The sequence below is a fragment of the Mytilus edulis genome, chromosome 4, assembly GCF_963676685.1.
Source record: "Mytilus edulis chromosome 4, xbMytEdul2.2, whole genome shotgun sequence".
NCBI lineage: Eukaryota > Metazoa > Mollusca > Bivalvia > Mytilida > Mytilidae > Mytilus > Mytilus edulis.
The window spans coordinates 16796147-16808502 of NC_092347.1; the positions used below are offsets into that span (position 1 = coordinate 16796147).

Sequence of the window (12356 nt, forward strand, 5' to 3'; positions counted from 1 at the left end):
TTAAAAAAAAAAGACAGCACGTGATAAATGCCACGCGTCTGTCGTCTTTCGTCAGGAACGCTCAAAGCCGAATATATGAAAGCCAAGGATGTATCGGGATCGAGATTGTTGAAGAGCTTTAAACCAAAAGAAGGACCTTAAAATAGCCAAATCCATCTGTGGCCAACTTTGCCTGAAGGGGTTGAGACCTTTGTTTCTGTATAATTTCAAAATTTATAATCGGACATGATCAAACAGCTTCTTATTTCAACCACCAAATAAAGTCTCGAAAAATAATGTTGAAATATAATTAAAAAACGCTCTTACCATTGTCAGATATAGACTTAACATTGACTGAATCTAGACCGGGTACTCGTTTTCTCTCTTCCTCTACAAAAGCCTGTAAATGTAATAGCAAACATTTTTCATTCCAAGTTTACCTTTCAAGAAGAAACGCGCGTCTGGCACAAATGCGCAGACACAAAATTCTAATCCTGGTATCTATGATTAGTTAATTCCATGTTTATGAGAATGACCAAATCACATGACTGAATTTTTGATGATGCCGAAATAAAAGAATATTATCACATATCCCAAAAATTGTTTAATAAATGAGATAGAAAGAAATTGCATGTTTTCTGAAATATCACGTATGTAACTGATGTTTATGTTGATCCGAATGTTTAAAAATCAAAAATATGTAATTTCCTGAAAATTGTAGAGCTTTATCGGAAATGGATTTCTTGTTGAACAATAACACCATTCATTTCTTTAACATATTTTGACATTGAAATACGAAAATCGTAACAAGCTTTGAATGAAATAGTGTTTTGTTATAAAAAAAATGCAATTGTTTATCGCGTTATTGAAAATGAGATTTTATAAAACAAGACTATAACTCTTCAGTTGCAAAGTTACACTTTCACGACAATTTTAAATTAATGCAAACAAGAACTTGTCCAAAATACACGGATGCCCCATCTGCACTTATAGTTTCTATGTTCAGTGGCACGTGAAAATGGGGGGAAACTTTAATTTGGCATTAAAATTTGAAAGATCATATCATAGGGAACACATATACTAATTTTCAAGTTGATTGGACTTCAACTTCATCAAAAACTACATCGACCAAAAACTTTAACCTGAAAGGGACAGACGGACAAACGGACGGACGCACAGACCAGAAAACAGAATGCCCATAAATGGAGCATTCAAGGTTTTTTCCCCTCTAAAACAAGCTAGTTCACCTAAGTTTTATATCACATTATTCTACAGAAACCATGTCAATAAAAAATATTACAAAAATATAAAACAAAATGTTAAACTTTGTTTAATGATCTTTTGCATACCTGTATAACCTTTGAATCCTTTTCGTAAACCACAAAATATACATAAGATAATTTAGTTTTCTGTTTGATACTGGCAAACTGTTCTACTATATCATACATATATTTTGCAACAAGATGACATGGGTAGTGAAGATTGCCTGTTCCTAGAGCTGGGAAAGCAATTGATCTATATCCAGCCTTTTCAGCAGCAACAAGACAGTTATTAACAAATTTGTAGATTTGCTGTAAACATATGAAAATATCGAAAATAATAAAATTATGTACTGTTAAATTAAGGCGAACATGGAAAAGCTCAAAGATTTGTTATAGAAGACTTACAAGAACAGAAATGTAGTAATGCTATGACTGTTTACCATTGAAAAAATATGTAGACAGCAGATTTGAAAGAAGAAAATATATTACCTCATTCTTAAAAACTTCCACAATAATAATATGCCATACCACAACCTCATTGTAACATGAGTTACTGACCAGAAACCAATTTTCGAGTAGCTGAAGTTTGTTTCCTATTCTAGATAAAATTAGGCGTATGTATAATCCTTTTAATAATTGTTTGGGAATTTTGGATCCTCAATGCTGTACAACTTTGTAATCGTTCGGCTTTATAAATATTTTGATATGAGCGTCACTGATGAGTCTTATGTAGACGAAACGCGCGTCTGGTATACTAAATTATAATACTGGAACCTTTAATAACTATTCTTAATTGCTTTAAAATTTTAATTTCGGATGTATTAATTTATGACATAATATGATGCACATAACAAACTTCAAAGCAAAGGAATAAATAAAGAATTGTCGCTCTACACGATGACGTGACGTCAACGTAAAACACTTTGAATATGGAACAAAAGTTCACACCTTAGTGAAAGTTCAAGACACATAATAGCTCAAGAATGACTTTGAATTGCAATATCTTTCATAAACGTGTGTTTACAAATTCAAAGGTTGTTTCTCTATGTCTGTTATTCTCTGATCCAATAGTCGCCATCTTGGATATTCATACTTGTTTTGCTGTAAATTTGCATACTAACCTAACTTAACTATTAGTGTCCTTACTTTTTCGGTGTCTTTTACTTTTTCCTGTTCTTTCCAAGCATTTAATGATGTTAAGTAGAGAACTTTACAACAACCAATATGAGATGAAAGCTTTACACAAGCCAATTCACCTTCCTGAATACCTTTAGGGTATTGCTTTGTTATATCCTGCTGAATATTAACACCTAAGCTATGTATTACCGACATGCCTGCACCTCCGGATTTTTCTAAACGTAAATTATTTGGGCCTGCTGCCACAAGAATATCAACCTGTAAGATAATGCGTAAATTCATAGAAAATAATTTTCGAATAAAAAACTCGATATTTCTTCAATCATTGAAAATTGATACCCACGACAAAAATGAATTCAGAGTATTCTGTTGTCTTTATAATAATTCCCTCCCAATTTCACTACACTTTCAATTGATGACGTTTTGATTTGTTATACATTTACATTTTAGTTAGATTTGGTTTATGTGAATATGGTCTTTCTTTCCTGTGGATAAATTCGTTTTAGGATACAAAAAAAGAGACAAACTTCAAAAAGACAACTAAACCAAGCTATCAACCCTATAAAACAATTGAAAACATATCAACACAAAAACTGTCAAACACATGGATAATCTCAAACGATCTAGAGCTTAAATGATATAAACGTCGTAATTTAAGAAAGGTGATAACAGATGACATTTTTTATCAATAGACGAAAAACAAACACAAAACACTACAAACAAAACCAAATATTGAAGAAAACTAATAATTGGCGGCTTTCACTTTGAATTAGCAGTTCTTTCTTAACAAAAGCATTATTGGTAACATTCCGATTAGTATTCGCTTTTGTCAAATTGAAGGATAAAGGACAGACTTTTAGAATCTATAACATATATATCTTCTCAAGACTGCTCCAGATTGAAGGATTTGAAATCAAAAATATCTTACAAAGCTGACGATCTGGTACAAATTAGATAATCAAATTAAGGAAAATGATTCAGAGTTAAACATAAGGCTTAATCATAAGTTATTTGTAAATTTCTAGGAGATTAATCATTTAGAAAGGCATCCAAGCAAAAAATTCCCATCAACTTTTCGCCATATGACGTCATGATAAACAATAAACATTGCTTCAACTTTTCTACTACATCTATATGCCACTTGACATTAAGAATAGTGAAAAAGCCTTATATCACAAGATAAATACAAAATAATGATAGGTGTGACCCACCATCACTTGGCGTTGTCAGTTTGTTTTAGATTTATGAGTTTGACTGTCCCTTTGGTATCTTTCGTCCCTCTTTTAGCTCATTATTTTTTGTATTTGGTGTCTAATCATTTTCAAATACTAATAACAATCTTTGTTTGAACAAAAGCTATACTCAATACTTTTCCCTTTTCCTTTTAACCCCTGGCTTTCACCCTTTAGCAAGATTAATAATTATAAATAACGACGTAACAATTCAAATTATAAAAAGATACTATTCAAGCGAGTACATTAGCATTACCTGTTGTGTTCCAATATTACCAACTACAACTGACACTGATATATCTTTCAACTGATAATAAGTAGGCTGACATTTTAATTCTGAAAATATAACTAACTTTGATAATTGATTAATGGTTTGAGGTCGGCTTCTAAGACTTCTATTTTACCTTTTATGAATTAAAAGAAGGCCACTAACTGTGATAATGTTAACTGACCAATGAATTGGGTTCATAAGCAACATTTTTTTTCTGAATTTGATATATGTTGATGACTAATTGGTGGCCGTCTGTTGTCTTTTTGTCTTTGGTCAGGTTGTTGTCTTTTTGACAAACATTTTTTCCACAATTTCGTTCTGAGTTTTATTCGTGATACATACAAAGAAATCGACAACATGTAAAACTCAGCATCATGAGAGGAAGTGATCAAACATGGTTTGTATCAATTAGTTTTAAGCAAAAAAAACAACATTACATTCTTGTTCTTTGTACTGGTGAATAGTTGTTTATTGGCAATGACTGTCTTATCTCATCTAAATATTTGTGTTTTAGAGAATTCAATGTTGTCGGCAAATCTGTTATTGTAAATATCTAATTTATTTTCAATTCATTTTAGATTTCTTTCAAAATCTGTTTTACAAGTGATATAACTTGCATATTAATCCAAGTAAATATGGATATTTCTATTTTATTAAAGCTTTCGTTTGGTTGCTGTAGGATTGTTGTTCTTCCAATATTTTCTTATATTGGTTTTGATAGATAAGTGCTAAATTCAGAATCGGTCTACAAAATAAACTAAATCATACCTGGAAAAGATTCATGATTAGGATTCAGGTGTAACATCTCTTCCCTTTCAAAGGCCTGCAAATAAAAACACAAAATTGTAGCTTTAATAAACACATTTTCAGCTTTAGAAGTCATTTCTGAATGCCGTTAGCAAAGAAAATTATATGTAGTATACTTTTACAAATGAAACTAGTATTTAATACTACAACAGCTTTATAACGACAGTAAATATAATTATACCAGATTGATCAATTGTCAAATACAATAACCATTCAGTCAGAAACTCAATTGTCCCAACATCATGACAATCGTTACTATTCTTCTATCAACAATAAATTTAAATACAAGATCTAGAGTAGTGCAATAGTAGTATGTATAGTATGTTGTACATTTTAAAAAACAATACGACTTTATTGCATCAAAAATATACTTGGAATTTATTTAGAGCAAACAAAAATGAAATCGATCTTTGCATATCGATGATGCACATCAAAGTTACTCTTGATTAAAATTCTAAATAAAATCAATGGAACTTTTTCGGAGCTAGATGCCCTCAGAAGTAGATAAATATGTTTTAGAATTAGGAACCGATTTTATTTTAGTACATCTAGTAATTGTAGGTCAAATATCAAAACAATTGATTAACTTATGGTGGTAAAAACAGAAAAAATATTTCTCAGGATTAAATGATCTTGTTTTCTATTTCCGTCTACTATTTTCCTTAATCACGAACAAAAAAGAAAAAAAAAGCAAAAGTACCTGCAGTAATTTTAATTTATTCGAGGAAACTTTTTCATGAATTTTTTATTACGAGCGATTTAATTTTTTGAAATAAAGAACAACTATATTTTGTATGTAAACTAGAGGCTCTCAAGAGCCTGTATCGCAAAACTGATTCTACTTGGGTTTTTGAAATCATATATAAAATAAGATAAAATTTGGCTATAAAGTAACAACACTTGGCCAGCACCTCATTAATAAAGGAACATGTATGCTATGTTTGCTTTCATTCAATTCAGTGGTTCTCTAAAAGAAGACATTTGTATGTTTCTCCCATAGGGTCATATGTTAAACCAAATCTCCTGCTGGAAGCCATCTTGGATGATGGATCGGATATAAAGTAACAACACTTGGTCAGTATCTCATAAGGAACATTCATGCCATGTTTGGTTTCATTCCACTCAGTGGTTCTCTTAAAGAAGTCATTTGTATGCATTTCCCGTAGGGTCCTTTGTTAAACTAGGTCCCCCGATGGGGACCATCTTGAATAATGGATCGGCTACAAAGTAACACTTGGTCAACACCTCATAAGGAACATTAATGCCATGTTTGAATTCATTCCATGCAGTGGTTCTCTAGAAGACGTTCAAAATGTAGAAAGTTAACGCCGACGACGGACGACGGACGACAGACGACATACGCCAAGTGATGAGAAAAGCTCACTTGGCCCTTCGAGTCAGGTGAGCTAAAACACGATATAGTTGTAATAATTAAATTTAGGCATGCAAATGTAGTATTAAAAGCATAAATTACCCTAATAGTATCGTTGTCATAACAGAGAAACCTGATATCTTTTAGAGACGTATTACTGAGATCAAACTGATGGACACAGTAGTACATTGTCTTTGCAACAACATCTCGAGGATAGTTGAAATTCCCTGTTCCTAACGCGGGAAATACAATAGACGTGTATGTCGATGCTCTTTGTAAACAACTGGTGACACATTTGGATAACATCTTTGATAAAAAGCAAAGAAAGTCGTCATTAGAAATCAAATCGTTGTGATCCTTTTTTGACAAGAAACAAAAACTCATCTGAAAACAACCTGTTTTTACACTAACACCGTATACAGTTTTTACCTTTTTTATTAATCAGTTTTTAATCCCTTATTAAAGACCAAAACAAATAAATACAGATATTTTAGTCGTTAACATCTAGATCCAACGAGACTTAAAGCATTACCAGAGTATTTTTTGTACATGATTCGTAAAAATACAATTGATTTCACCCTTTTTAACTACAAACATTTTTTTTATTGTTTTTAAGATTTTGAATTAGTATATATTGTTATTTTTTCACTTTATTGTTTTTATCTTGCACAACAAATAGTTTCCATCTAACCATTTCTAAATTACTAGTAGTTGATATAAGTTATCATTCTATGACAGAGAATCAACAAAGATACAACCCACTGCATTTGTTTGCACCTGCCCTAAGTCAGGAATCTGATGTTCCCTAGTTTTCGCTTGTTGGTGTGGTTCAAAAGTGTTTCTAGTTCTCGTTTTTTATATATAGATTATACCATTGGTTTTCCCGTTTAAATGGTTTTACACCTTTCATTTTTTGTGTCGTTATAGCTGGCTGATCGGTGCGAGTCAAGGTTCAGTGTTGAAGACCGTACCTTGACCGTTAACGGTTTACTTTTATAAATTGTGGCTTGGATAGAGAGTTGTCTCACTGGTAGTCGTACCACATCTTCGTATATATTATGCTTATCATTTGGTACACCAGATGTATAAACTACTTTGTTGTCATCCACTCACTTTCTCAAAACCAGGCCTCCAATTAAAAAGAGCAGCTAGATATAATTCTGTGCATTGCAGTTTGTATCCTTTAACGACAGCAATTTCACCATGTTGAATCCCACCTGTGTATTTCTTCTTTATTTCGGTTAAAAGTTCGTCTCCAGCAACTTTTATTATACTTTTACCTACTGGTCCTGATAAATCTAAATCTCCGTTTGACGAACAAATTATCACATCGGCCTACAATCAAAAACTTTGTGTCTTGTTATTTTAAAACTTTTACATGTTTCGTCCCCGATGGTATCACCAGCCCAGTAGTCAGCACTTCGGTGTTGACATGAATATCAATTATATGGTCATTTTTATAAATTTTCTGTTTACAAAACTTTGAATTTTTCGAAAAGCTAAGGATTTTCTTACCCCAGCAGTAGATTACCTTAGCCGTATTTGGCACAAATTTTTGGAATTTTGGGTCCTCAATGCTCTTCAACTTTGTATTTATTTGGCTTTTTGAACTATTTTGATCTGAGCGTCACTGATGAGTCTTATGTAGACGAAACGCGCGTCTGCCGTATAAAATTATAATCCTGGTACTTTTGATAACTATTAAAGAATTGAACTAAAACGTTGCATAAACCATTAACACATTGATAGAATTTCATTTACTCTTGACTGCTTTAAAAAATGTGTTAATCTGTTTTTAATCTTTTTTTTTTTCAAATTTCCATTCAATATATGGAACGTTTTGATTAAATTTGATGTTCATACTGAAAAACATGTATTTATATTGACAAATTACTTTAAATATATGACATTAGAACAATTAAAGAGGAACTTAATTCAAGTTTTGTAACTAGCCTTTTGTTGTCCTAGATCTTCTCTCTTAATCAGATGAACTGTAGTTCCATTGCTGAATACAACTGGACCATTTTTTGACATGGGTTTTGCTATCGTTTTTTTCTCTTCCGTCTTTTTCTTTTCCGATCTTTTTCTGTCTTTAATTATATGAAAATATAAACAATGGAAATTCAATACTTCTTCTCTTTTTGAAAAAATGTGATCTCTTATGTTTAATTCTATATCAAAGATTGGTTTTCGTTTGGGTTCTTTTTTGCACATGTTTTTGATCAAATTGATTTACATAAAAATCGTGTATATTTGAGGGCGATAAGCCGAGATTATCCCGATTTGGTGGTAAATCATACTTAAATTTTACGATTTAAGATTATGTGATGAAAATAGACGATTTGATATTCTCTTAATATCTATAAGCTTCATAAAAGAAAATTACTGGTATACTAATCTTAATTTATTCAAAAAGAGAGGAGAAATATACCAAAGGATTATTCAAAATGAAATCGATATAATGTGAAAACGCCATGGTACCGTTAAGTTGCTCATGTTAGTCCTCAATGTTCAACGTTATATGTTGCCTATAACAACGTGTACACTCATATTGAATTACACATGTTACTTTAAAACGTTTAATAGTTTTGTTTTAACGTTTTCACGATAAATAGATAAAACCAAGAAACCTCTCTTTTTCATCTGATAAAAAATATTTAATACCGTTTCGTTTTATGTCTTCAAATGCTTGGCGCATGGTGTATTCATCGTCTGTTTCTTTCAGCCTTGTGTTACTATTACGACTCTGTAAGCTATTTGCTGTATTGACTGCCACAACAGTTCTTGAGTCCGAATCTATTGGATCTAAAAAGGCAGCGACTGTGTCAGGTTCATTGAACAGTAAATGCAAACCTGGTTTCGATACGTTGTAATTTTCCTTTTGTATTTTACTGATTATGATGTCAATGTCTAATTTTGCGTTTTTTATTCCATCTTTAGTGCCTTGTACTTGAACTGAATGATCTTCGAATGTTATTTTTAGTCGATCATCACTGTACTTTACCTCTAATTCTTTAAGCCGGTCCTTGCAATGAAGTTTGAGAAATCTTAATTGGAATTCATCTGTTACATTTATATCTTCTTCATTGGTACTATGTTCTTTGATAAAGCTTTGAATCTCAGTAATGATATATTTGATTACATCATAAGTTGAAGTTACAATAATTTTAGTATCTTCAGAATCATCGATGATGCAAATATCTTTATATGAATCTTTCAAAGCTGTACATTTTGCTTCCCAATCACTAAGTTCGAGAACGTGTTTGTTGGAATCATCAAGTCCAATTGTACGTTCGACAACATATTTTCTTAAAATGTCTTCAATTACGCTTTTGTTTTCTTCTTCTGATGTACAAATTACTATCTCTTTATGTTTGACCTCAAATGTGGCAGACATATTACTTTCGAGTAACTTTTGGTCAGCTAAGTTTGCAACGACTGTATTTTGCATCAATTCACAACAGTGGTATGCAACGTTTTTCATTGTCCAAATGTGGTAACTGTTTTTCTCTGTAAATATTATGTTTTTTGCCCTTTCAATGTCTTCTAATTGGCCCGTAAAAGAAATGCCCCCAATCACTTGGTCCAACTCATACTTGAAGTCAAATGCGATGTCATCGAGTTTTTCAAATTTGTTATCTTTCAATAAGAGCTTTACTTCCGTCGGTTTCAGTTTTACAGAACCTGATGTGAGTTTATTTGCCCGGTTTATTGTTTCTTCTATATCCTGTAATCTATTATATGCTTGATTGTAAAAGCTTTCAACGATATCACATTTGCCTATGAATATAATAGTAATAGATTCAGACTCTTCAGGAATGATGATTTTCAAATCCTCTAGCTTGTGAGCTTCTTTTGATTCATTTAGATGCCTTAAACACAATTCTTTTGTGTCCTCAGGAATTTGAAGCTCCAGTTTTTTAACATTTTTGATAATACAGTCTTCCCAGACGTTCTGTATGTCTTCTGTCCACTGTTTGACTTTTTGTCGTATATCTTTCTCTTTAGGATTGAGGGTACATTCAATAATTATTTCGTCTTTGATTATCAAATGAGCATGATGCTTTTCTAATAGTTCATTGCATACCGATGTAATATCAATAACATATGATTTGATATATAGATCTTCGATACACGGTTTAAATGGCGCAGGATTAGAGACTGTATGTAGATTTTGATCCCAGAATATGCCATGGCTACAGTTGTATAAGATCGATGTTGTGATACAGTTTCCCTCTATCGTTATCTTTGGCACTTTTACAAATTCATCAAGATCTAAAATATATGTCATTTTAAATTTCAATTCATTCAGAGTTTGTAAATAAAAACATGTTTCTAACCTGATGATGTTTTTATCAATGATTCATTGAGAGATTCTTTTTGAGAGGCAACTTTAAACAAAAGTAAGCAAACTAAAGCGTACATCCGAGCAGTTTAAACTACATATTTTATCGATAACATGAAAGCATAATTAACGAGAAATGTATTAAAACATTTCTTGTATAGCTTGTGTACTCTTAAGATGCAAGCTTATGTATATATAAATCCTTGCATCAAAAATATCAACTAGTTGAATCAAATAGAAATTCAATGAGTAACGCGATAAACTTATATTCCTAATTAATAACTAGAGGCTCTAAAGAGCCTGTGTCGCTCACCTTGGTCTATGTGCATATTAAACAAAGGACACAAATGGATTCATGACAAAATTGTATTTTGGTGATGGTGATGTGTTTGAAGTTCTTTCTTTACTGAACGATTTTGCTTCTTACAATTATATCTATAATGAACTTTGCCCATTAGTAACAGAGAACTATATTTGGTAAAAATTTACATAAATTTACCAAATTAATGAAAATTGTTAAAAATTGACTATAAAGGGCAATAACTCCTTAAGGGGTCAACTGACCATTTTGGTCATGTTGACTTATTTGTAGATCTTACTTTGCTGAACATTATTGCTGTTTACAATTTATCTCTATCTATAATAATATTCAAGATAATAACCAAAAACAGCAAAATTTCCTCAAAATTACCAACTCAGGGGCAGCAACCCAACAACCGATTGACCGATTCATCTGAAAATTTCAGGGCAGATAGATCTTGACCTGATAAACATTTTTATTTCTGTCAGATTTCCTCAAAATGCTTTGGTTTTTGAGTTATAAGCCAAAAACTGCATTTTACCCCTATGTTCTATTTTTAGCGGTGGCGGCCATCTTGGTTTATTGACCAGGTCATGCCACACATTTTTTAAACTAGATACCCCAAAGATGATTGTGGCCAAGTTTGGATTAATTTGGCCCAGTAGTTTCAGAGGAGAAGATTTTTGTAAAAGATTACTTTAATTTACGAAAAATGGTTAAAAATTGACTATAAAGGGCAATAACTCCTAAACGGGTCAACTGACCATTTTGGTCATGTAGACTTATTTGTAGATCTTACTTTGTTGAACATTATTGCTGTTTACAGTTTATCTCTATCTATAATAATATTCAAGATAATAACCAAAAACAGCAAAATTTCCTCAAAATTACCAATTCAGGGGCAGCAACCCAACAACCGATTGACCGATTCATCTGAAAATTTCAGGGCAGATAGATCTTGACCTGATAAACATTTTTACCCCATGTCAGATTTCCTCAAAATGCTTTGGTTTTTGAGTTATAAGCCAAAAACTGCATTTTACCCCTTTGTTCTATTTTTAGCCGTGGCGGCCATCTTGGTTGGTTGACCAGGTCATGCCACACATTTTTTAAACTAGATACCCCAAAGATGATTGTGGCCAAGTTTGGATTAATTTGGCTCAGTAGTTTCAGAGGAGAAGATTTTTGTAAAAGATTACTTTAATTAACGAAAAATGGTTAAAAATTGACTATAAAGGGCAATAACTCCTAAACAGGTCAACTGACCATTTTGGTCATGTTGACTTATTTGTAGATCTTACTTTGCTGAACATTATTGCTGTTTACAGTTTACCTCTATCTATAATAATATTCAAGATAATAACCAAAAACAGCAAAATTTCCTCAAAATTACCAATTCAGGGGCAGCAACCCAACAACCGATTGACCGATTCATCTGAAAATTTCAGGGCAGATAGATCTTGACCTGATAAACATTTTTACCCCATGTCAGATTTGAGTTATAAGCCAAAAACTGCATTTTACCCCTATGTTCTATTTTTAGCCGTGGCGGCCATCTTGGTTGGTTGACCGGGTCACGCCACACATTTTTTAAACTAGATACCCCAATGATGATTGTGGCCAAGTTTGGTTTGATTTGGCCCAGTAGTT

The 12356-nt window shown here is 32.2% G+C and overlaps 1 protein-coding gene across 2 annotated transcripts in view; it reads right to left on the minus strand.

The window, feature by feature from the left end:
- LOC139521718 (protein mono-ADP-ribosyltransferase PARP14-like) overlaps window positions 1-10474 on the minus strand; it is a 29074-nt gene extending 18600 nt beyond the window's left edge. For both annotated transcript variants that reach the window (XM_071315276.1, XM_071315277.1), the window contains exons 1-9: window positions 8725-10474; window positions 8014-8150; window positions 7174-7395; window positions 6163-6366; window positions 4650-4704; window positions 3867-3946; window positions 2388-2636; window positions 1329-1550; window positions 307-379 (exon numbers count right to left, since the gene is read on the minus strand). In XM_071315276.1, the coding sequence (XP_071171377.1) occupies window positions 307-379; window positions 1329-1550; window positions 2388-2636; window positions 3867-3946; window positions 4650-4704; window positions 6163-6366; window positions 7174-7395; window positions 8014-8150; window positions 8725-10351 (2869 nt within the window). In that variant the 5' untranslated portion in view covers window positions 10352-10474. The remainder of the gene's footprint in view (window positions 1-306; window positions 380-1328; window positions 1551-2387; window positions 2637-3866; window positions 3947-4649; window positions 4705-6162; window positions 6367-7173; window positions 7396-8013; window positions 8151-8724) is intronic.
- Window positions 10475-12356: the final 1882 nt, after the last annotated feature.